General features: G+C 33.2%; 1 protein-coding gene across 3 annotated transcripts; it reads right to left on the bottom strand.

The window, feature by feature from the left end:
• Window positions 1-222: 222 nt before the first annotated feature.
• Window positions 223-27,749, bottom strand: LOC136781347 (zinc finger CCCH domain-containing protein 13-like). Of its 3 annotated transcripts, none has more exons than XM_066740199.1 (9): window positions 27,296-27,749; window positions 27,160-27,235; window positions 26,702-27,096; window positions 26,146-26,639; window positions 24,753-26,079; window positions 24,331-24,681; window positions 671-1,419; window positions 487-592; window positions 223-425 (listed from the first exon to the last, which is right to left on the bottom strand). In XM_066740199.1, the coding sequence occupies exons 1-9, from the start codon at window positions 27,478-27,480 to the stop codon at window positions 317-319; spliced, it is 3,792 nt and encodes a 1,263-aa protein (XP_066596296.1). In that variant the 5' UTR covers window positions 27,481-27,749; the 3' UTR covers window positions 223-316. The 3 variants fall into 3 exon arrangements, with proteins under 3 accessions (XP_066596296.1, XP_066596298.1, XP_066596297.1); XM_066740201.1 differs by having other exon boundaries at window positions 24,463-24,681; XM_066740200.1 differs by having other exon boundaries at window positions 27,160-27,208.

The following is a 27,749-nucleotide window of genomic DNA, read 5'->3' as shown; positions in this document are numbered from 1 at the left end:
AATGGCAACATATAGGAGACTCGTGTTAGTTGACTATAGCACTCTGAATGATGGGATCTAAAAGAGCTGATTGATCAATATATATATATATATCGTGTTGTGCCAACATAAAATAGTCCTTTACCAGTAGTCGGATACGAAAAATGAGACACATCCACTATTTTGTTGCTATCCATTACACCGAATGACACCTTTTATAGAAAATATATACATTTTATTGTTTTAGAATACAATTTTTCATTAATTTAACATTTAAGCAAATTATATTTACAATTTAGCAAATAAAATTAATCAGAATATAAAAATTTTCTATTATTTATATAAGATTTTTAAATAATCTTTGGGCGTCCTCATATAAGCTTGAATAAGGTTTTAAAAGCTCAGGCTCGATATTGAATTCATCTTCCAGACCAGCATTATCATTTCTAAGTAAAAAAATATCATTAGTTATTAACTAAAAAGGTTACTTATTTTGTTTTAACTCACCTGTACAATATATTCCCCGTAATTATAGAATCAGTATCAAAACCTTTTGAAAAACGTGTTCTTGCTAGAGCCATATGTATAACAGCAATATCGTTAAGAAGAAATTCTAAAAATATTTTGATTATTTAAAAATTGAATTAACTCAAATAAATTAGTTTGAATTTTTCTATTGGTACACACTCACCATTTATTCCGTAATTTTCAGAAAGTTTTCCGATGACTTCCTTTCCAGCACACTTAGTCGAAATTCCAATTCTTTGAAAAATTGTCTTGCATTGCCATCGACTTTGAGCAATATTGTGTCCAGAAGTATGGTCTCTTTTAGGTTGACTCTCTGTGACCAAACTTTCCCAATCAACTCCAAGAGCATCCCCTAAACCCTTTCCGCTGGTTTTGATGTCTTCCTCTAATTCTCCATCCGATATTTCCTCAAAGTCCATTGTTACTATATTTTCATCATCAATATTTCTGAAGCCTACAGAATCACTATCCTTGCTCTTTGTGCCACAGACACTATCTTCAACAGATTCTTTAACTGGGGATTGAAAACCTTTCTGCACATTCAATGGCTCTTTACTGTTATCCCTAATCTTTTCTCTATTATCTTTCATTTCAGTAGCGTCTTCTTCCATGTTTAAAATATCATCTGGATCATCGCTAATATCACTCAAATCACTCTCAGTATGGAGTGTAGGTACAGACTCCTCCTTCTTCGGTTCTAGAGGGTGTTCCTTTACCTCACTTTTATCTTTTTGTATCTTTTTGTGAAAACGTTCAGTATGCTTTTCTCCGATTGTTCGTATTTTTCCTTCCGCTAATTCCATTAATTTCTTATTTATTGGTTCGTCCTTCATACTGTAAATAGCAGACTGTTTTAGTGGATGGGTTGGAATATCAGTTTTCGGCTCGGTTGTACTGCATGATCTACGTTTCCTATAACATGAATAAAATCAATATAGTGAATTAATTAATTTGATTTAGGTAATATGTCAAATTTGTTAGGTGAGTAAGCTATCTCAAAATGCTACTTCAATTCAAAAAACTTTGATACAAGAATGTTTCGAATTAAAAATATTAATGTAAAGATGGTGGCCTTAATGGAACCTTTCAAATAGGCATTAGGGAGTAATACACTCTGGGAAAAAGAATCGTTCCGAAACGTCAACAGAAATTAAATAGGCCTAAGTTAGCTGGTGGACAATTCTTTTCCATATCGCGCGGCTTACCTGCTATTGTACCGAGCCCCAAGCAATAAACTGAGGGTAATAAACCGACCGAAAATGACGAATCCTTATATACCTGTACTCAAATTGGCAATCAAAAATTCTAATTTTAATATTATTAATTAAACATTTTTTAAATTGTTATCAATGCATTGCTTTTATTTTTAAGATGAGAATAAGCCCAAACACGAGACTAATCGGACGATATTTCTATATTAGATGTATCCTGTAGTTCTTATTTTATTAAATTCTAATGATACTTTATTTTATTTTGTATTTCTTTTATTTACTAAATTAAGATAAATGAAAAATAGCAGAAATAAATCATTAAAAATTATCAGCGTTAATACGATGTCTAAAAAAATAAGAATTTTTCATCCTTTATCAAATTTCCCAGCTTAATATGTTTCAAAGCGATAAGCGAAAAACATCACCTTCTTTATTAATAACTGCTTTCGGCTACTTTTGCAACGCTTGAAACGTAAACAAATTTTGATCAGCTGCTAATATGATTGTTGTTGATATTCTTGAGATGTAAACACAAATAGAGCAGCTTACCTTATTTAGAATACCATTTAACTGTTATATAATATAGCCATGACATAGATCATACATATGAAATAATATGTGTTGATCCGGTTTGCTAAAATTTGATTGTTTATATCTCATGGAGAAACAAGACAATAATATTACCAGCTGTCAGTCGTGCGTTAACTTATATAGAATCCAGACATATAATAAAGTGAAATTATATATATATACAAAATGAATGATAACGAACTATTGTGGGTGAAAAAAGGAATGGTTATTGGTATGTTTTTATGTGGTGTAAACAACAGAGTGATATCAGAACAGACGGAAATGAGTGAAAGGTTAGTGTCAAAATGGATAAATAGATATAAAGAAAATGGATTAGATGGACTTAGAGACAAACGCAAAAACAATTTTCGATTGAGCAAAACAACAGCGGAACAAGACGCAGCGATAGTAGCAGCAGTGGATTTACAACCGTTTGAGCCATCAGCTAGAGTTTTAGATACAGTGGATAATTTAAACATTTGTGCAAGAACTGTAAGAAATAAGTTGCACAAAGCTGGAATACACTGACATCGTCCAGCGAAAAAAATTAAATTAACAGCCCAGCACAGAGAAAAAAGAATTTCATTTGCAACTAATTATTTAAGAGTGGCACCAACATTTTGGGACAATGTTGTATGGACTGACGAAAAAGTTTTTGTGTCAACGATGGATGGCAGAATGCACGTGTGGCGTCCAGACGACAAAAGATTTGACAACAAATACACATTGCAGAGAGACAGAAGCAGCAGAATCTCTATTGCCTTTTGGGGCTGGATGACGAAAGATGCAGTAGGAGAATTACATGAAATTGAAACGAAAATGAATTCAGAAGTTTACTGTAACGTTTTGGAAACTGTCATGCTTCCTACAGTGAGAGCAGTTTATCCTGAAGAAGATGTTTCAAAAATTAAATTCGTACAAGATAATTCCAGCGTTCATAGTTCGAACATGACAAAAGAATGGTTCGCCGAACATCCGGAAGTAGAGCTAATTGACTGGCCAGCTAAGTCACCTGATTTGAATGTCATTGAAAATATTTGGGGCATAATGACAAAGCGGTGGAGGCCTGAGCAAGAAAGATCGACGGCAGCATTAAGAAACCACGTTTTACAAACATGGGACGATTTGAGAAACGACCCATCGTTTTGTAAAAACTTGGTCGACTCGCTCCCTCGACGTCTTAATGCTATCATAAATAGTAATGGATACTCTATTGGCTATTAAGGTAAGTTCTTTCATTTTCTAATAAAATTATACAATTTCAAATTTGTAGAGCTTAACCTTTTCCTTCGATTGTGTTCATTTTAATTTAGCGATGTTTCTTACTTGGACCTTGCCGTATTGTCATCATGGCCCATCTATTTTCAATACTTTCAAACGGGTTGACGCTGCCAGTTCATTGGATCTGCTTTCGGGAGTTTGGGAAATCATTCTTTTGGAGTTCGACCATCTTGCACGAAATTAAAATTTAGGGCATCATCTTCAGGAAATTCTGTGTTCACTGTGGAAACATGAGTTTCCTACATGTTGCAGTAAACTTTTGAATTTATTTTTATTTCAATTTTATGGACATTCTCTTAATTCCATCTTTTGTTATATTCTGCTGTTTCAGTCTTTCGGTAATATTCGTCGCAATACATATGCATTCTGTTATCCATCATTGAAACAAAATCTTTTTCTGTCAGCGCATACAACATTTTCCCAAAATTATGTTGCGCTCTTAATTATTTAGTTGCAAACGACATTCTTTTTTCTCTGTGTTTTTGGTTAGATTAATTTTTTATTAGATGATGGCAGAATATTTTAGCGATGTGTAACTTATTTCTTACAGATCTTGAACAAAAATTGTAATAATCCACTGTATTTAAAACTCTAGCTGGTGAATCAAATAGTTGTATATCCACTGCTGCACAACAATTTTAATATTATAGCTCACTAATTTTAAACTATGACAAGGCCTCTATACAGCCGCTATATATATAATGTATTTATTTTAATTTTTGACCATATTGAACTTATTTATTTATTTATTTATATATTTATATATTTATTTAATGTAAGTTCAATATACTTTTATTATATGACAAGGCCCTTATACAGCTGATAAAGGAGAGATATATTTTTTTAATCTATGACGAAATTGAACTTATTTATGAATATTTATTTATTTACTTATTTATTGTAAGTTCAATACTTTTAATATATGATAAGGCCCTTATACAGCTGTTATAAAAATAATGTTTTTTCTTTTACATTTGCTGGCGATATGATCAACAAATTTTATTATGTTAATATATATGTATGCTTGAAAAGATTAATTATAATTCTTAATGTTAACTTATTTATTAACGAAAAATTATTTACTGGTATATGTATTTAGTGATACTTATTAAATCTTAAAAGAGTCCGTATATTTTAAGAAAGAGCGAAAAATTAAGTGTGTAATAAAAATATTATTAAAAGATAAATAAATATTTCTTTCATGTAAATATACAATTAAAAGATGTGTAAATACTTTAAATTCCTATCTAAATTGCTCAAAAAAAAGTTTCATTAGAATTTAATAAAATAAGAACTACAGGATACATCTAATACAGAAATAATCGTCCGATTAGTCTCGTGTTTGGGCTTATTCTCATCTTAAAAATAAAAGCAATGCATTGATAACAATTTAAAAAATGTTTAATTAATAATATTAAAATTAGAATTTTTGATTGCCAATTTGAATACAGGTATATAAGGATTCGTCATTTTCGGTCGGTTTATTACCCCCAGTTTATTGCTTTGGTCTCGGTGCAATAGCAGGTAAGCCGCGCGACGTCGAAAAATCTTGTCCATCAGCTAGCTTAGGCCTATTTAATTTCTGTTGACGTTTCGGAACGATTCAATTTCCCAGAGTGCACGTCTGTCAAGGATATCGCCTTTTACGAAGTACGATACCAAAGGGAATTTAAGGATATTTACCTAAACGAAGGCTAAGAAATATCGGACTATATTTTTCATAAAACGCCTCTATGGTAAAGAAAAACAACCCGTTAAAACTTAATCTGCCTAGAACTTTCATTGTTTGAGAATGAAAAGTTGTTCAATGTGAATATTTCAAAATATAATGCCTGCAAAACCTATCATAGTACAGCATTGATGAAAAGAAACGATACATAGATCTACTCTACCCTTGTTTTCAATTTTTTCTTTCAAGTTTTACGAATACTGACAAGTAGTTGGTAATTCGAAAGGAATTACTTGTTTGCTATTTTGATCGACTTATTTGTTCTAATATACCGACCATTATTTTATATCATACAGAGAGCACTTAGAACATTTGCTAATATTTTTAGATTTTTAGTAAGGGCAGTTGGCACTTCAAATGTAAGAAAATATTCAACGAAAACTAATTACTATTGAGGAATACAAATGATTTATCGTAAAAGTTATGGTATACAGACTATGGGTGCTTTATAATTAATCTATAATTTGATACAATTAGGCTCAAATGTTACTTTGCATATCATGCAAACTATCCGAAGTGTTATAATGTCTGGACTATTTCAAAATAAAGCATTTTCGGTAAAAGAACATTATATGTAAAATTTCAGTAAATAAAACAAATTCGTCTTTTTGTTATGGCGCTTCTAGATTATATAAGCGGGTTTCTTCTATATAGGTTTAAAATAATAATTTTTTTGTTGTATAAATTACACCCAAAACTCTTATGTAGAATAGGAAGGTAAAAGGATTTTTTCAAATTTGAATCCGTTATAAAGTTATAGGCCTATAATGGTTTGGAAATTTGAAACGCATAATACGCTCGGGTAAGTATAAATTCGTTTTTCTCGAAACAACATTTTACAAAATGATGCCCAAGATATCTCAAAAAGTTCTAAACCGATTTAGCTAAAATTTTTCATATAACTTTCGTATATATCTAGTTATTGTATAAAGTAAAATAATTAACGTATTACGTTTAAATTTTTTTTTCTAAATCAAATTGTCGAAAAACATTACTAAAATTTGAATTTTCTGTTTAAAAATGTGTAAATATTAATATTTTTGATTCATTCTAATTTAAGCGACCGCCACATATTTATAGATTAAGAAGCTATTTTTTCCTGGTTGAGCTGCAAACTTAGAATCGTGGAAATCATCCGACAACTCTCTTTTTAGCGCAGGCATTATCTAAGTGCTTTACCTCGGATATTTGCTTTTTTACATTTAAAAAAATATATTTTCACTTTTTATATATTAATGAACACGATATAAAAATATCAAAAATTTGTGATGTGGTTCGTAAAAAAAATTAATAAAAATTGGAACAAAAATCACCATATACAAGAGACGACACACTTAAACCTTAAAGCACATCGTAAAGGTTACGTCAAGATTACCTTGAATTTATTAAGTGTGAAACGCTGTATATATTATTACATATTCTTGTAGCTGGCCTTAAGTGCTTTGCGAAATCGGTTTTTCGCTTCCCATATCATGCTTGTGAGATATTGCGATTTGAATCTGCACATAGTTATTACTTTAGTTAAACTAGTGTGCATGAAAACTACGGTTTATACTTATAGATGCTCACGTATATATCTTATGACAAGGTATAACCTTCGTCCCGTAGTTTCTAGTTGTTCGCGCTTTCGATTGTCGCGGAAAGAGGGGAGGCGGCGCCACCTGTCAGTCTCAGCGATCATCGCGCTGATTAATTTACATCACGGATCGAGGACGGGATCGATACGCGCATGCGCCGTTAGACTCGTGTCGCGTGCCATTGTCGCCTGACGACACACCATTGTTGGGACTCACCGAAAATAGACGCAGAATTCTACTGGAATAATTTCTCTGTGGGCAAGACCAGTTTGGCGGTTTTTATGACTGTCGCCTCTCTCACGGTAAGGGAATTCCCTGAGGGTATCCCTGTGGAAACTTAAGTTGGGGTAAATAGTAACAGAGTGAATAGGTATTGGGCAAGTGTAGTGTGGGATGAAATAGCTGCCGGATGAGAGGCTAGATTGGAGTCGGAATCAACAGGACTTGAGACTATGACGGCATGCAGTATCGACACGAATTGCTTCTAGACCCGCATGAGTATTTATATTAGCAGGTAAATCTGGGTTTTCGTGAGAGGAGCCAGATCCCTTATTATTACCTAGTACCTTTCTTTCCTCGAACCGCGGGGTTTCCTCAAAAGCCGGGCGTGCGGGCTGAATTACGCTGGTCACATTTAACGTGTTTGTAGGACTGACGGCTCGTTAATTATTGCCGGGCCTTACCTCAGACCTATGTTATTCGTTTTGAGCGTAGTAGGATAATTCTTTTATATCTACCGTGGGCATATCGCGTATTAAGTGGGTCCGGGAGCTCAGTATTCCGGAGATACCGCGGACTAGTGTGTAATCCGCTGGTGAAGGGGCGCCCTATTGGTTTGTTTTCCTGGGCTTCCTCGCGAGATTGGGCCGTCCCACGGAATTAAGTAGGTTTTTCAGGTAAAATTGTACAGAGTGTCTGGCACACTACCCCCTGGAGCAGTCTCAAGCCGGACAGCCGAGGAGAGGGAATCAAGAAAAGTAGCTAGCTGGTGTCCAATAATTCTTTGTACAAAATTCAGAGCTAACTAAAATATCATAGAAGGGAATGCCCTATTATATAATATTGTGAATGTGCTTGCTAGAAAATTATAATGATTAGATAGAGAAGTTATGCTGCTAAAACCATTATGTTTATTTACCCTTCTTTACCAGGCCAATAACTCTCTCCGCGTGCCTTGTGCGTCGACTCTGGTCACTGCCCATCCCCTGGCAAACCAAGGCCCAGAAATAGTGCTTTTCCCATTCCTAGGCAGTAACCTTAGTGAAAGCACTTATTTGGCCAGGCTGCGAAATACGACGTCCCAATCTCAAGTTGAAACTTTTTATAAATGATTACATGAAATGTAATAAGGAAAATACAGGATTTTGAAAAGTTCTTGTAATCAATTGCCAAAATATGTAATAATATACAGGGTGTCCCACGAACGATGGCCATGCTAATACCATCGAGTAGGGGACAAAAATTTGTAAAAGAGTTCTAAAAACTTGTTTGTCAGCACCCTTAGTTAAAAAGCTACTTGAAATTAAAGATTATCAATTACAGTAGCTTTTCTTAAAAAGGAAGATTCTTTTGGTCGTGCATTATAAAGCTAAATAAATTATAAGATTCTGTGAATTAAAATAATAAGAAAAACACAAAGACAAACATCCACTTAAGCCTATGAAGTGATTGAAGGCCGATCGGCAGTTTCGAATGCGAGCGCCATAAAAACAATTAAAACATAAACAGTCTTAGCAAAATTTGTAAGTTAAGATTAAAACTTTTGCAACTTTCGTTTAACAAATTAATTATTTATATTTTTAAATTGTGCCTAGTTTTGCGATGAAAATTAGTCCAAACGCAACGTAATTACGTCAAGTCTAGAGTTAATTAAAAGTTTTAATTAATTAATAATATTGCTAAAAATAGTCGTAATTATGTCACGTTTGGACTCATTTTCATAGTATAAATACGTACAATTAAAAAATAATTATTATTAATTTGTTAAATGAAAATTGCAAAAGTTTCAATCGTAACTTATACATTTTGTCAAGACTGTTTATATTTTGATTGTTTTTATGGCGCTCGCACTCGAAACTCGGCCGCTCATTTTCAACCACTAAATAGGTTCAAATGGATGTGTTTGGCCTCGTGTTTTTCTTGTTATTCTGATTCACAGAATCTTAGCATTTTTAGTCTTATAATGTGACCAAAACCATCTTTCTCTTTAAGAACGGCTATTATAATAGAGAATCTTTAATTGCAAATAACTTTTTAACTAAGAGTGCTAGCCAAACAGTTTTTAGAATTTTTTGCTTAGAATTTCATACCCTACCCGATGGCTTTGACATGGCCATCGTTCGTGGGACACCCTGTATATAAATATATATGTATACAGGGTTAGCTAGATAAGATCCCTCAGACCATGTACATAAAATGATGTTTAACTTCGTAACTATAAAACCTTTTTGAAATGTCTTTTGATTTGAATTCAAAAAGGTCTTATAGTAAATTTTTTTTCCTGGGCGCCCTTTCGGGGTTCGCCCTTTTCCTTACATCATCCTTACAATATTCCTTACATCTACTTATTCTATCTTATCCTACTACACACCATTCCATTACGCTGTTTGTAGAGAGAGACGCACCATTCATTCCTCCATTCCGTTCATTCCCATACATGCTTCTGCTGACCCCCGCTTCCGGCTTATCCACACACTCCTCTTTTCATCCATTTCCCTCATCCATTCTATTCCTTTCCCTCTTCCATCCAAAATCCCTTTTACCTTCTCCTCCACTCCTACCTCCGCCCCCCCCCTCCACCACACCTTTTCAAAATATGTTCCCAGCTTTCCCTCTCCCACCCAAACACCCTACACATTCTTTCGTCCTCTTTTCTCCAATACTGTCCTTCCTTCATTTCGTTTCCCAATCTATACCTAGCTATTCTTTTCCATTCCCCTTCCTTCCTTCCCCCCTTCAAGTACCCCGGAATTTTCTCCTCCATCACCATCTTATACCACCTATTATATTTCGACAATCCTATCCTACTTCTTCTCTCCTCTCTCTCTCTCTCTCTCTCTCCTTTTCATTCTCTTTTCCACCTCCTCCCATATTCTTTCCCTCTCTTTCTTGTTCTCCCATCCCTCCCTACATCTTTTCTCTCCGTATCAGAGTTGCCAAATGTAGTACTTTCGGTACTACCGTAGTACCAAAAAGCGACATATCCTATAGCGTAGTACTATTTTAGGTACTACGCTATAGTCGCTGCTGATACTACTGGTCGGTGGAAATACGTCAGAGGGTAGACACTGTAGAGGTGCCGCAATATAGATATTTTTAATTACTATGGGCGTTTTCCATTTACAGACTAAGATTGACAGAAGTTAACAGAAGTCGACACAAATATATAGCCTGTGTGACACACAATATACCAGTTTTTCGACTTCTGTTAACATCTGTCGATCCGAGTCTATAAATGGAAAACGACCTATATGAAAAATGGCAGCACATAATATGTCAAAATACATAATGCATGGTCCGTGAGCCAAAACAAATGTTAGTATTATTGTATCATACCACAATAAAGTATTGTAAAGAAATAAAGAGTAAGTGACAGCTTTGATCTATCTGACAGCTGATGTACTTATGGTATAAGTGAATAAATAAAATAAAAATGCTTTTCCTAAATTGATTTTTAATTTTTATAAAATGGTCAAATGTAGCCATTAATTAATTAGATTTGGTAATAAATACAAAAAATGCGTTTTATTATAACAAATGAGTTAAGGTAAAATAAACTCAATGTTTTTATATTAATTTGTTAACAAATGCATTTTTTATTTATTATTGAGTCCAATAAGTTAATGGTTATTAAAAAAAAATTCCTTGTAATGAAAAAAAAAAATGAAAAAATTTTAAACTTCACCAAGACTCGAACCCGAGCCCACCGAATGACAAACCGCATCCTTACCGCCTTCGCTACAGCGCTCACTTGATGTACGAAGAGCAAAACAGCCTTTTAAAGATTGACTACAATTCTTTCATTAATTCGTCATAAATGATCAAGAATTAGCTGTAATAATAAATACATTTATCTACATAGCATTATTGTACTAAATTTACTGTTTTTAATTTGAATCATACATTTTGCATGAAGATATGATAATTTAAGGGTAAGCATTCAGTACTCTAAATACATTAAACTATTCATATGCTCGTCTATCATAAATTATACCATTACACGTGTAACATATATTATAATATTATTTAATTAATTTATGACAATGGAGCATATGAACAGCTTAATGTATTTAGAGTACTGAATGGTTACCCTTAAACTATCGTATGTGCATGCAAAATGTATGCTTCAAATTAAAAACATAATAAATTTAGTGCAATAATGCTGTGTATATAAATGTATTTATTATTACAGCCAATTCTTAATCGTTTATGACGAGTTAATGAAAGAATTGTATTCAGTCTTTAAAAGGCTGTTTTGGTCTTGGTATAACAAGCGAGCGTTGTAGCGCAGGCGGTAAGGTTTCCGTTTGTCATGAGGTGGGCTAGTGTTCGAGTTTTGGCGAAGTTTACAATTTTTTCATTTTTTTTCCATTAGAAGGACTTTTTTTTAATAACCATTAATTTATTGGACTCAATAATAAATCAAAAAATTCATTTATTAGCAGATAAATACAAAAATATTGAGTTTATTATACCTCAACTCATTATATGTTATTATAAGAATGCATTTTTTGTATTTATTACCAAATCTGATAAATTAATGGCTACATATAAGCATTTTATAAAAATTAAAAACTAATTTAGGAAAAGGATTTTGATTTCCTTCGAGTTTTTGGGTAAACGCAGCATCACTTCACACGGATGACACGTAAAAATGTGTTGGTTAGTGGTAGTCGCTTTTCTTCTAAAGCCGAGGATGCCCCGAGAGAGTCAAGATCGGGAGCGAGTGAGAGGGCCGAGAAAACTATACCGCTCTCTCTCTGTCTCTCTCTTTCTCTCTCTCTCGCTCTATAGCTGTGCCGAACCCGACAGAGATCCAGCGAAGGCAGCCGAGACACGCACACATCGCTGTAATGGTGTGCGTGACTAGCGAGTAGCGGGATGAGTGGGGATGGCTCACCGTTACTACCGGCTGACTGTGTGTTAGTGACACTACGGTAAGCGTAGTGGTGAGAGAATTCCGCCACGATTTAACAGCACTGATTATTGTTGGCTCATTCCTTGCGTAGTGAATAAGGCGTCCTTAATTTAAGGAGCTCCTTAAGGACCGACTATGAATACGGCCGTAAGTAAAATGTATAAGAGCAATAGGTTTGTAGGCGTTCAGGAGGATAGCGATATAGACTAACCAATGTCTATGACAATATCTTAAGGTCGAAAGTATATTACCCATATTTTACATTAAAGAAAGAATATTGGTGACTTTCTTCGGCAATATTTGCCCTTAAAAATCAACAATAAGATGACTTTCATCTAGCTTGCCGCCAATATTTTCTGCATACACATAACTAGAAAGCATGTGGCACTCGAGAAACCCCAGACCATAGATGGAACATAACGTTTATCTCCAATATTATAAGATTTATTAACATTTCACGTAAGATCTTTACGAAGTTCTTTTGAATTTAAATTCAGAGGAATGTTATGCAAAAATTAATACTTCCCATATTTATGTAGGTAAATAAATTCTTATGTACTAATTGTATGTCTTCTAGCGTGTCGCATTCTATAATATATTTATAGACATTAGAATTGTAATTGGAACATCTAGTTCCAATAAAAGTTTGGCTATGGTAAAAAAATGGTCGTACTCAGATACAATTGTTAGTGACATTATTTCTTTTCAAGTGCTCTGCAATGATTGCCTTTTGTATCTGAGAAAGTTGTACCACCCCTGATGTTTTTAATATAAATAATGCGTTTGGTAGGAAGGTCGGGCCAAAGCTTATCGATATAACAGAAATTGATTTTAATGGTTATGATTAATTTGCAGTACACTCTTTAAGTTCATGAAAAGGTTAGTGACGTAATACAGTATGCATCGGATCTTTTTTAAAACGTCATTCACATTTGTTAAGTATAAGTTAGGGTCCAATGACAATGTTTCTTATATTTTAAATTCCAAGTAACTTTTCAAAAAATCTGAACAAATTTGGGAAAATGCTTCGAGATGCTTTTCATTTTGTGTTAAATTATGATCGATCTATCGGAGCAACAAGCCGCTGAAAATGCAATAAAATAATTCTGTTTAAATTTTCGGGCCTTTAGAATAATTTCAAAAATCTAAAAAGTGAGAAATTATGTAGAGTATACATACGTAACATATATTTGCGGCTATGCTGTACTGTAAAAGATTCCAAAGATATCGCGTTTTGAAATTTTCATTCTGAATCCCTTCTCAACCTTAAACGTTAGAACCTAGAGGCTTAACGGGAATCCGTATACCGACATTACAGGGCGAAAACTATTTCGCATGCAGCTTCATCATTTGTTGGCGGATTGTAAAGTTATTGCAAGTTTTTGGAAATACCAGAAACTTATCTACTAAGTTACGTTAGGAAAATTAACAAAAAATGGAAAAAAATTGTGTTTAAATAAATATATTATCATTATTGAGAAACAACAAATAAATTGCAAATTCCCCCAACGTACTTCACTAGATACTGTTCTTATGTTTCCACAAAGTCCACAAAAATGCAAATCCGTCAAGTAATGACGATGCTGCATGCGAAATAAATAATAGAAGAATTTCGTGTTGGCGACTTTCCGAACACGAAATTCTATTATTTATTTCGCATGCAACATCGTCATTACTTAACGGATTTGCATTTTTGTGCACTTTGTGGAAACATAAGAACATTACCTAGTGAAGGACGTTGGTAATTTACAATTTATTTATTGTTTCTCAATAATGTTAATATATTTATTTAAACAAAATTTTTTTTTCATTTTTTGTCAATTTTCCTAACGTAAATTAGTAGATAATCTTCTGGCATTTCCAAAAACCTGCAAAAACTTTACAATCCGTCAACAAATGGCGACGCTGCATGCGAAATAGTTTTTGCCCTGTAATGTCAGTATACGGATTCCCATTAAAGTTTTAGTTGATAGATTTTCTTAGCCATATACACGTTTAATTAAAATTTCAGCCCAATATTTTTTGAGGCACATTTAACACACGAATCCTTAAACGCCCTTTAATGTACCAAATGGCATTATGTACAGGTTTAAACTTGGAAAAAGTCTTCTTAAAGGTATCAAAAATGATATTTTTATTGCTAATATGAATTTCCTGAATATTGCCGTATGGATAGTAATTTTCCTTCTGTGCAGCTGGCGGCTGGAAAGTGGCAGCTAGCTTCAGACTCATAAAAACGTACGGTAGTCAGCAAGTTCATCCGATATTTACATTAACGCTAAAAGCTATCATGGGATAAGAACGTAAAAATTGCCCTCAATTGGATACTAATTTCGAATAGGCCATTCGGCAGGACATCAAATCAGATTAGTTTGTCAAAATTTTCAGATCCCTAAATGGTAACATGATGCTGCAATAGTAAAAAACGTATTTTTTAAAGAAAAAAACCTCCTGCTTCATTGTTTGCCTCAAAAATTCTGCAAAAATTCATGAGTTTAAGCTTTCGAATAGTAAATAGTCTTGTTTTTTTTCAGATTATTAAGCTTAAAATTGGAGTCATTAAAAATATTTAAATTTTGCAGTGATTTTAAATCTCATGGAGGTTATATTTGGCTAACTTGTAAATGACAATTTTTTATCCGTTATTCCCCATACTGTTGAATTCCCACACCAGAATTACTACTTCTAGGCCGGAACATGCTCAAAATGTGAAAAAACTGATTTTTGTTCGTATTTTGTCCATAGTTTTAACAGAATACCTTAAAATTAGGTAGCTCCACGCGCATCAGAGCACCCAAAATTACTCTCGGACCCATTTATAGGTCGGAAAAGTTTATAAAAAGTAGTATTACTTCACTATAGCGGCAAAGTGCCTAAAACTGCTGGCTTTAGGTACAGGAAAACCTTATATTATTTGAAAAATATTAATTATTACAATTCATGCTAAAAATAAGTAAGTATTTCTAATGAAATAAAAACACAGTGTTTATTAAAGTTATGAAAATTTTCGATTATTTGTGAAAATAACTAAATAATTATTTATTATTAATAAATAAGACACGGTAGTGTCTCGACGGCAAGTATATAAAAGTAGAAAAAGTCATGCCTATACCGCCGTCGAGGCACTACTCTCTTTTACAGCCAGTTGGGGAGTCCCAATTTTTAAACCGATTTTTCTCCGCGAATAATCCATTGCCATTATTTAAATAAAGCTTTTTTTAAAATGGTTTTGAAAAAGCTTTCATTTGCGCCTAAGAACATCAAAATCGGTTCACGCCATCCAGAGATCTTATACTATATTAGCTATATATATACATATATATATATCGAAAATTAAAATTTTCCTTCATAATCTTCTTCTACTTCTCCAGCCAGAGTGTATGTCTCGGACTGAAGTTGGTCACTAAGAAAAATGACGTCATTTTCACAACGCTTCCAACATAATATACTCAACGACCAAACTATATATGGTTGTGAAATGTCAATTAAAATCGATATAATCGATATAATTAATTCGAGGACTATATTGAACTGTAAATTGTAATGTGAGGTTATTTTTATTTAATGCAGTGAGGTTATTCACCGTGTTGCGATATTGCATCTGCTAAATTTCTAAAATCACAAATAAATTCAATTAACAGTGATAGAAGGAATCACGAATTAGATAAGTATAACATTATAATTTACAATACAGGATGTAGTATACTTTGTGTGGTATTCTTTTTCAGATTAAATTAAGACAGAACATTTTCATTTTCATTGTTGAGGATAGAGCTGACTGGATTAAATAAAATTAATATTTACAACTCTGTGCCAATGAGAAGTATACTTTCAACATTAGTGTGCATCGGTCAATATCAGGAGGATATTAATTGAAAGAAATTGTTAAGGTATTTAATAATCATATGCTCGATTTCCAGGTGTGGAAATCATTAATAAAATTTATGTTTAACTTTTTCTTGTTTTTAAACTGATATGGATTTCAATTGTTCGATAGGGTATATCATATATGCGAACAAATGTCTCAGATTAAATAATAGTAATGCTTGTTTGGAAAATATGAAGTATTCCAATGAACCTTCATTTACGTTGAGTACAATTTGACTAGTGTTTGGATTTAAGCTAATTATAAAATAATAGATGTTTATAAAAGATGCAAAGACACCCAAATATTACAGATCTTTCGTCTCAAAGAAGTTAGGTCACCAAGTAATAAAGAAAATGGAGATGGGGCAACATCAAATACTGGTAAATAACTGAGATGCTTCATGTTCCTTCAAATATTTATTTTCTTTGAAGAATTGAGATTGTTAAATGACGAATTTGATTTTAGATTTACTCGTAGTGTCGTCATTTAGTATTTTACATTCACTGTAAAGTCTATTATAGCAAATAGTAGTACTTGTGCTTTGACTTAAATACATTTGATACAATTGAATTAAAAATCCAAGGAGGAAGGTTCGCACACATACTGACTGTTGGAGTTGAATAAAAAATTGGGCTTTTCACTCCTGCATTCTGAGACTTGAAACAGGCAAAGATGAAAGCATTGAAAGATTGGCAAAAAAACAGTAGGCCAATATTCAGGAAAACGTCGTCCATTGCTCAGCCATAATTTAAGGATGAGATTCATTGCATGAAATTATGTAAAATTGATTTGAAAACTGCTGATTGTTTTCCTCCGTTGCCTATGTAAGTATTCCAGGCCAGAGACAGTATACTGGCCATTGGTATGGATGAAAAAATGCACGTTTATTCTCAATGGGAAAAAACTCAGTCCAAAAATTAATAATTTCGACTCCATTTTGCAGCACCAGATATCCGACCAGTTTCAAGCGTGTAGAAATTTACGAGACGAAAATCTGAGGACTTTGGCACAGGAAATGTTATGAGGACGACTCGCCAATGTATCTCCCATGTCACCTTTGTCAAGAGTTAGCAGTATAAACGTGACAATGATTGGTGCTAAAAAGAAACGGCGTATGCAAAACGACAATGCCAACTTCGATTATATGCTTGATTGTAGCTTATTCGAAGTTTTACGAATTGCTTGTCCAGTCTTGCCCCTGTATCACCTCAAGCAGCTAATGGAGTTAATGAAGCTTGGTAAAGCCAGATGTTGGTAAAAAGTCAAATGTTGATAAATAAAAAATATAAATTAATTAAAACATACATTTCACTTCATTATTTTTATATGTTCAAAATATGTTTATTGATTATGAAAAATTTAATTAAACTTTTATTATTGTGAAACTGAAAACATTAAAAAAGTAGCCTGGGCATTAATTATGAAGTTCATTTATGCAAAATGCATTACAAATATCAATAAATTCAATGTGTTGACTGTGATATTTTTTCAACATTAATATATATGTCGGGGATGATAGGTTGAGAAGTGATTGGTTGGGGGAATATAGTGGGGGGTAGTTGGGCTATGGTGGAGATAGCAGTAATAAGTTGAGAAGAACGAGTGAGCGTTAGGTTCAACGAGATGTAAACAAATCGGAGTTAGTAATGTAAGGTGGGATAGTAAATAAACAAAACGTGGAAGGGAGGGCGGAAGTATGATGCGGAGTAAATTAAGTGACAGTTTCACGGTGGGAACCGGAAAAGACGGAAGTATTCGGGCGGCGGTTAGAAAAATTTAAGTGTTCTCCGACATATATATATATATATATATATTAGTTATGCGCTGCTGTTTCAAAAAATGAGAAGTGTGGAAATTTTCTTTAAATTCTGTAGAAATTAAAAGAATAATTTAATTTTTTAAATATTATACTCTTACAAAACGTTATGAAATCCCACAAAAAAACAGACTTCGCCTTTAAAAAAAGGCAGCAAGTACATAAACCAGCTAGCATAAATAATATAGTAAAATTATTCAATTAAAGAAAGGAGTGAAATCCAAATATTAGGCAAGTATGTTTTTTCACCTTAGCAAAAGTTAAATTTTTGAAAAAAAAAAACAAAAAAAAGTCACTTGCCGGGCCCGTAATGTCCATGCGCAGTGAGAAATAGAATCGTATGTGGTTCGGCTAAATTCACTCTGTATTTTAACATGAAATTTGCTATACTACGCTATAGCTGAATCACACACACGATTCAATTTCCCACTGTGCATGGATATTACGGGCCCGTCAAGTGACTTTTTTCTTCCTTCTTTTTTAAAATTTAACTTTTGCTAAGGTGAAAAAATATACTTGCCTAATATATGGATTTCCCTACTTTTTTTAATTGAATAATTTTACTATATTATTTATGCTAGATGGTTTATGTACTTGCTGCCTTTTTTTACAGACGAATATATATATATAAATTATATTACACCAATCAAAATTATTTATTATTTTAACATTTAATTATAATAATATTTTTAATCCTCTTCACTATCTACGTTTATAACTGAATCAATATCTATAATAAAAAATAAATCAGAAAGAATTTTCGCTGGTTTAGAATTTTAAATTTGTATCCACATTTCTGAGATCCCACAAGAAACAAGCTTTGCCTGAAAAAAAGGGCGGCAAGTACATACATCCTCTAGCGTATAAATAATATAGTAAAATAAAATATTGGAATTAAAAAAATAAATGAAATCCAAATATTAAGCAAGTATATATTTTTACCGTGGCAAAAGTTAATATTTCCAAAAAAAAAAAGTAACATAGAAAAATTACTTGCCGAGCCCTTTGTGTGCAATGGCATTAAGTAGCCACATTTTGAAACTACGAAAAGCAACGCTTGTACTGTAAGATAACGACTTAGGTATGAACATTATGGGCCCGGCAAGTAGCTTTGTTGAGCTACTATATTTGTTTTTCGAAATTTTAACTTTTGTCACGATAAAAATATATACTTACCGAACATTTGGATTTCACACATTTTTTTTAATTCGAATATTTTATTTTACTACATTATTTACGCTAGAGGATTTATGTACGTGCCGCCCTTTTTTACAGGCGAAGTTTGTTTCTTATGGGATCTCAGTAATGCGCGATACAAATCTAAAATTCTAAACCAGCGAAAATTCTATCTGATTTAGTCTTTACTTTAGATATTGATCCAGTTATAGACGTAGATAATTATAGAGAATTAATAATATTATTATTATTAAATATTAAAATCCTTAATAATATTGACTGGTGTAATATAATATATGCAATATTAATAATGCATCATTATTTTATTATTTTCATAAATAATCGAACATTTTCACAGCTTTAATAAACACTGTGTTCTTAGTTCATTAGAAATACTTACTTATTTTTAGCATGAATTGTAATAATTAATATTTTTCAAATAATATAAGGTTTTCCTGTACCTAAAGCCAGCAGTTTTAGGCACTTTGCCGCTATAGTGAAGTAATACTACTTTTTATAAACTTTTCCTACCTATAAATGGGTCCGAGAGTAATTTTGGGTGATCTGATGCGCGTGGAGCTACCTAATTTTAAGGTATTCTGTCAAAACTATGGACAAAATACGAAAAAAAAATCGGTTTTTTCACATTTTGAGCATGTTCCGGCCTAGAAGTAGTAATTCTGGTGTGGGAATTCAACAGTATAGGAAATAACGGATAAAAAATTGTCATTTACATTTAGCCAAATAAGCCCTCCATGAGATTAAAAATCATTGCAAAAATTTAAATATTTTTAATGACTCCAATTTTAAGCTTAATAATCTGAAGAAAAAAAATCAGGACTGCTTGCTAATAAAAAGCTCATACTCATGAATTTTTGCAGAATTTTTGAGGCCAACAATGAAGCAGGAGGTTTTTGTCTTTAAAAAACACGTTTTTTACTATAGCAGCACCATGTTACCATTTAGGAATCTGAAAATTTTGATAAACTAGTTTGGTATTATTTCTTTTCGAATAGCTTATTCAAAATTAATAGCCAATTGAGAGCAACTTTTACGTTCTTATTCCGTTATAGCCTTTCACTATGGATCGATCAATTTTATAGCTGTTAAGAACGCGCGTAGTTGCTTAAGTGGTTGTTTAGAGGCCCTACTTGCACAAAATAACAACGAAAGTTTTGATTCAAGGGTAAATGCAGTGGGAATTGGCACTTAAGAGCCCTTCCCGCGGAAAAATCATATTAGACGCAGCTTCTGACATTGCAATGAGAAATGCTCAACGATCCCGCAGCAGTACTCTATTAAATATTATGCAAATTTCTCTGCTATGACTATATGATCCAACTGCCATAATTTTTGCTTGGAACTGAATGTAATGCGTATGGAAAATGACGAACAATCGGTGTCGGATATGACGTGGGCCGTTCGCTTCAGCTGTGCAAAATCCTTTAAAAAAGTAGAGATGGAAGAAAATACTACTGTAGAGTGGAAAATATCAACTTTATGAAGTGGCTATTGCTGACTAATGCTAAGCATTTTTTAAGATTAAGAAAGGAAAATTTACATATCAAACCTTAAAAGCCTCTTTTTCAAAACAGCTCTTCTCGAATTGCAGTGCCAAATAACTTAAACAATTTTTATCCGATTAACTCTTCTTTTCACAATCATCATTCAATTTACATTTTATAGAGAAGTAAATATAGAATTTGTGATTACTTTAAAATATCTCGTTTTATAAGCATTTTAATACGAAAATTTTCACACGAAATTTACCTTTTAAATCCAACATCCTTTCATTTTCGAAAATATTAATATTTGTTACATTCCATCAATACTTCTCTAGATAAAGTAATCTAATGTAAGAATAAGTAGGCTTCATATTTAAACATATGAAACATATTGTATTTAATTATAATAATGTAAAAGGTTGTATTGGCATATCAATGTTCTCTTTCGCCACTAAAATTAGGCAGAGAAACTTGTGTACGTTTAAATATTAAACCTGTGTACTCTTATACCAGTTTATCCTACTCTTATGTAGAATAAAAGGATCCATCGATGTGGAATATTTTAATTTCCAATTATCTTCTATAATTTTTGAAATATTAAAATTTTTTAAGGATTAAACTTATTCATTGAGATCCATCTTATGACGATAAAAATCTTTTTTTCAAAAATAAAAAGAAATACAAAATAACAACAATTATATTTTACTGTGGGGAAAAAATCACTAAATTTATTAAAAAATGTGAGCCTTTATGGCTGTGAGCCGGAGTGTAATGAGTAGTTTGAGATCAAAGCAAACTGATATTTCTAAAATTGTAGAAGATTTTTAGTTAATAGTAATTCAGCTGAATCGAAGAATGGATTTGAACCTGTTTTATCGACACGAACGCATAGTAATATATTAGACAAGGACAGGCATATAAGCTATATCGGTATATTATGAACGTCCATTTTCTCCCTACTACTCCCAGCCTAAGTGCACTAATAAATCTCGCTTACTAATATCCCTGTAGGTATCAGATTCCAGTACAACAGTGCAATAACGATTTATTTTTAGTAACAAATAAAGGATTTTTAAGTCTATTGCTCTACCCCTATTCCTCAAGAACCAACGAAACTGTGCATAATTTTTTTATTATAATATGACCTCTAGAAGTTGAGAAAATTAGATAAAACTGTACGAATGCTTGAATGTTAGCATGCTTTGCTGCGAGCTTCTATGTGTTAGTTCGTTGAGTTCATTCGTTTCTATCAACACATAGGCCAATACCATTAAACATATACCTTAAGCTTAGCACTGTCTGCGCTAATATCAAGTTGTTTCACTTTAACTTTCAACACTTACTTTAGCTTTTCCTTCGTCTTAAGTAAATGCTAAGCTGCAATTCGAGCTTAGATCTGTTTAATGGTTCGGACCATATAAGCTTACAACAAAAAAGGCTGAGATTCGTATATACACCTGTACTTGTCCAATTTTCCAGGCTTCTAGAGGTCAGATTGTGATAAAAAAAATATTCACAGTTTCGTTGGTTCATGAGAAATGGGAGTAGAACCATAGATTTTTAAGAAAAGTCTTTTCAACTGAAAATAAATCGTAATTGCACTGTTACGATACAATCTCATACCAACAGGGACATTAGTAAGTAAAATTTATTAGTGTATTTAGGTTGGGAGTAGTAAAGAAAACATGGACGTTCTTAATTTAGCGAAATAGCTAATGCACCTGTGTTCTCGTCTAATATATTAAAGGTGCGGGTACACGGCGCGTCCGCTCCACACGTTTCACGCGCCATGTACCCGCACCTTAAGGGGAATCTGTATATCGACATTACAGAGCGAAATCTTGCGCCAAACGAAACGGCCTCATTTCTTAACCGATTTTAACGTTTATGCACCTTTTTGGAATTGCCAGAAGATTATTTAGCGATTTACTTTGGTTGATTTCTCAAATTTCACTTTTTTTTATTTAAGTTTTTCATTTTCTTAAAAATCTGCCAACGAAGATCGCTAGATAATCTTCTGGCGTTTCCAAAAAGGTTTATAAACGTTAAAATCGGTTAAGAAATGAGGCCGTTTCGTTTGGCGCAAGATTTCGCTCTGTAATGTCGATATACAGATTCCCCTTAATATATTACTATACATTCGCGTCGATAAAATCATTTCAAGTCTGTTATCCGTTTAGCTGAATTGGTTTCAACCAAAAATCTTTTACAATTTTAGGTATATCAGCTTGTTTTTGGTCTCAAAATGCTCATTAAATCCGGCTCACAGCTGTAAAGACTTAATTTTAAATAAATTTAGTGATTTTTCCAAAAGGTAAAAATTTAATTGTTATTATTTTCTTATTTTTTAAAAGCGGGCTTTTTACCAATATAGAGTGGATCTTAACGAATAAGTTTAGCGCTTACAAAAATGTTAATATTTCTAAAATGTTAGAAGATGATTAGATGTTAAAATATTCGACCTCAACGGACCCCCTTAAAGGGAAAACTTTTCTTCAGGTCAAAAATTGTGCATGCCACTTATCACCCCAAGGAGAACCTCAAGAAAAACACGTTATAAACAAATAGCTGTGGTTGATTGGCTATTTTGTATGAAAATCAAAAACGAGAAAATTATGTTCAATTAATTTGATAACGATAATAAATAAATCCATCATTGATTTATATAAAAAAATTACTCTTTTACAAAGAAAATTTAAATATATCTAAGTGTTATTTTATACCCATCACTGTAGTCATATCCCATAAAACACGGTGCGCAATGATACTTTTTTGCTTTACTCACAAATCGTTCATTTATCCAGCTTTAAAAAAAAGTTTTCTACTTTCAAATCTTCCCTTTTCATCTATGAAAGCTATTTATTAAAAATTACTGTTATGGTATAACAAAAAACGAAGTAAAGTTCATTGGACATTTTAGATATGAAATAATCGCCTCCGAACAAAACTATCAATACCAACAGAACCAGAAAGACAGAATCTACTGAAATAATGCTACGTTTTGTTTTGCTTTTAATTGCATAAATTCGTTTGCAAGCGAAACGAACAAATTGCTTCATCTACGAAAAATATCTGTCGAGTACAGACGATTGACATTTCTTGAACAAGCCTCCGTCATAATGATATTTTGTTTTCAATATATACAAAATCTTAATAACCCTCCCCCATTGATCGTAACTCTGCTGAACTTTGGATCCCATTACTAATATATACAAAATTCGAATTTCAATATAGTGTTAGTCAAATGTATAGGCAACGTGCATGAAATATAACGATAGAGAAGTGAGAATGTATTGCTTTATACGTATACGGAATGCACAGCGAAAAACAGCAGAATTTTAACGATTTTCTTACTGCGCTTTTCACACACATATACAGCAATACACTCTCACTTCACTATCGTTTTATTTCACGCACAGCGCCTATAACTTTTTGGAGACGCAGGTAGGGTCTCGTAGTCGAAATTGAAGCTCAAGTTCAAGCTTAAGAACGATAAAATTTATAGTCTGTCAGGGCTTGGAATTATTTGTACATTTCAGCTATTTACTATAGTCACTAATAGGAATTTCCTATTAGTGGCTATAGTAAATAGCTGAAATGTGCAAAAATTTCCGAGCCCTGGTTTATGTTATACATCTTATAGATTTCAAGATAATCTTAAGGTTAAATTTCGACTATGAATTCCGGCCATAATGTGCTTTTTTAACTGTGCTTAAAAGTAGTATGGGAATGTCTTTTTAAGAAAAACAAAAAAATTATAAACAACTGTCTCGAATCCTCAAATGGAAACGTTAATAATACTATTCGACGTGTATCGCATCCATTTTAGTTTCCAAGACTTCGAGCCATTCGCTATTCTCTAGCAGCCCTCCTTAAGTCCCCGATGGTTATCAATGAGCATAGTCTTCGGTTCGTTTGAAGCGACTTGTATAAATTGGAATGAAATAATTTACCCTTGAATAGCAGGTTCGTTTATTTCAATGTTTTTTGTTCTCTCGCTTCTATAGTGTCCCCTTAAGTGAACAGACTGACTGTCCCATTTCCTAGCATTGCTGACTTTCCAGTTCACCATAGAATTCTCGTACCTGTCGGACCACTCTTCTTCCTGTGTCTCGGAACGAGGTAAATTCTCCCTATTATCCCAAATGGATCTACTGCGCCATTCCCTTTCCTCCCAATCAGTTCCATAACGGTCCCTGTCAAGCTCAAGTTCATGATGATGATTCCAATTGTCAGTTGTGCCTTCCTCACGACCTCGCGTTTTCTCCCCAGAATACAACGGATGCTTATGGTGATGATGGTGCCTGTAATTTTATCATTTAGAAAATTTTATATTTAATCATAAAATAAAAGTAACTATGAACTTAATAAATACCTTCTAATTTCAAGCTTCCTCCTATCGTCATCATGGCTTTTATGATCCCTATAATCCATATGTCCCGCAGAATCTTCCTGTTCGTCCCAATGTTCCATTCTGCTATATCCTCTCCCGAAATTTCTGTTTATCTCAATAGCTCTTCTAGGACTAAGGTCCCTTCTTTCAACTATCCTATCAGATTTTGTGGAATTAGTCCTCGATTCCTTTTTACTTTGCTCTCTGTCGTACCTGACAGCAAATCTTCTATGCCTGTCTCTTTCATAATGTCCTTCTTTATCAATCAGGTGATCCCTAGATCCAGTTACAGATGAACCGGCGGTAGATGAGGATAAAACCGATGAGGTTGCAGTATTTGCCAGCAAAGATAAAGTTGTAGATGGTGACGAAAGAGGCGGAGGATGATGAGGTTTTCCATCCATCACGGAATTCTTATCTAGTGACCTTTCTCTGTGAAATCTCTCCCTATCTCTGGGAGAGTCTAAGTTACACTTCCTACTACTTTCTTTATCCATTATATTTCTTTCATACCTTCCATCCAATCTTTGAGATGAATTTCGATCGCGATCTGAATTTGCTTTAGTTTCACTTCTTGCTCTATCTGTTTTATGCTCTCTAGCCTTTTCTAATAACGATTCTTTTACTAGACGTTCTCTGTCTTTGTACCTGGACTTTTCGGAAACCATTAATGACGAAGTAGATGAGATTAAAGTGTCCCTTACATCTCTTTTTATTAGATCTTTTTCTCTCTCTTTATCGCGTTCTTTCTCCCTCTCTCTATCACGATCTCTTTCTCTATCGCGTTGTTCCCGATCTCTTTCCTTCTCTCTATCCTTATCTCTATCCCTTTCTCGCTCCCTCTCCTTTTCTCTATCTCTATCACGCCCCCTTTCCCTAATTCTTTCAACTGGGTCTTCTTTTTCCTTATCACGATGATATTCTCTCGTTGTTACCCTTATATGACTCTTTTCATCTTTATTATGGTCCTTTTCCCTACGATCTCTGCTTTTTGCCCTCTTCTCTCCCACATAAGTTCTTTCTTCAAATACTTTATCCAAATTTCTTTTATTATGACTTTCTTCCTGCGTTGTCTGCCTGGATTTGATTTGATCTATTTTTCTCAGTTCTTCTTTATCTTTACTTTTCTCAGGTTTATGCATTTCACGCTCTTTCTTCTCTACTTCACGAGACTTTCCAGATGATACCGATTTTTCCTGGTGGCGCACTAGGCTTCCCTCTCGCCTGGTTTTAGATTTGTCTGGTGTTCGACTTCTTCGCGATTTCGATAAATTCTCTCTTGAATACTGTTGTTTTGCTCTTTCCAAAACTAAAAAATTAAATCCATCAATTGAAAAAACCTAAATAATTTAACCTTTCATTAATCTATAGTTACCTGAAGGAGTCCTTGAACGTCTATCCTTCTCCTTAACTTTTCCTTTAGTTCGTTCCTCCATTCGCAATTTTTCTTCGACTAATCGAGATTTTTCCTTCTCTAATTCTTTAGGCTTTTCCACGTTTTTCATTTTCAGTTCTTTCATAGATGTCTCATCTAAGTCCCTCATTTTTTTATAATGTCGGTCCTTATCCATTTCCTTCAATTTTGTAGATCTAGGAGATTCACTTCTGTCTCTTTCTTTACCTTTAGCTGTTATTACTGTAGCTGTAATCGAGGAAGCTAGCGGCGTGACTGTAATTGAAGGTGACGGAGCCATAGTAGGTATTCCTGGTGATCGAGTTCTAGAAGTACGCTTTCTAGAAGCTGAAACAGATCCTGATTTTTTTATCAATTTTCCTATAGTATCTTTTTTGTCCATTGCTGAAACCAATTTTGTCTTTCTGCTAGATTCTTGTCTCTCATCTTTTGCACCCAATCTTTTTAGTTTTATCCTATGACAAACAAAACGGTACATATTAAATTTTTATTTTAAATAAACAAATATTTTACTTACTTTTTCTTTCTCTCATGTTCAACATAATCAGCTGAAATGCTATGTTTCCTAGGTTTTAATTTTTTCACTTTCCGACGTGATTCAGAAGTAGAACTAGATGAAGAATCTTCGCTGCTTGAGCTAGTACAAGAGCTGGAAGAGCTAGAAGTATGAGAACTGGAAGAAGAGCTCATGTTTTTTTTTTTCTGTTTAGCTTTTTCTTTTCCATGAATTTCTTTATCTTTCTTCATTTGTATTTCAAGTTCGCGCTGTAGTAGTTGTCTCCTTCGTTCTAGAACTTTTTCGTCCTCGTACTCCAAATCAGTTTGATTCCACTCTTCTAAATTTAAATCAGGACTATGTGATGCTTTCTTTACAATTTTTGAAGTGAGACGTTTGAAGGGATCATCAGCAGACTAATGTAACAATGAAACTAAGTTATATCATTGTTTCACATAATTTAACTATTATCAGCTTACCCCTGTAGTATTTCCAGTTGCATTATCCTTTTTGGCACGCTTTGAAGGACTTATCAAAGTATGAGTGTTAGCATATCTATGTAAAAAGATATTTTTTTATGAACAATGCAAAACTCAAGCAATAAAAAATACTTACTTGCAATTTTTTCCATATGAGCAACTGCCGTTTAGTGCCCAATTTCTACAATAATCCGATCTGTTTTGTGTGGTGACAGAAGTAATTGGTTTAGTTCCCAACCTCTCAAATACGCTAAGTCGCCGAGAGTCTGTATTACATTTCGTAGGATCAACTGTTATCTTTCTTATATTTGATTTTGACATATTATTACCAAAAAACTATTATGTCTTTACAACGGAAGCACATAACTGAGCATTCAAGTCTCCATTATGCATGAAAACACTGGTGCTGAATCTATTTTTCAAAAGCTCCAAGTTATTCTTTTTCCTTATTTAAGATAATGCTTTTTAGATATCTATAAGCTTTAAAGGATTATGCTAGTTCTTTAAATTAATAATTATTAACATCTAATTAAAAATGTATCTACCTAAATTTAGAATAAACTGTAGACAAGTAATGCCAAGCAATTGGG

This window comes from Prorops nasuta, unplaced genomic scaffold (assembly GCF_024137725.1).
Source record: "Prorops nasuta isolate Cenicafe-Biocafe unplaced genomic scaffold, Cenicafe_Pnas_1.2 PNAS00022, whole genome shotgun sequence".
Classification (NCBI taxonomy): domain Eukaryota; kingdom Metazoa; phylum Arthropoda; class Insecta; order Hymenoptera; family Bethylidae; genus Prorops; species Prorops nasuta.
The sequence above is the reverse complement of the archived record's forward strand: the minus strand, read 5'-3'. Positions and strand labels throughout refer to the sequence as shown.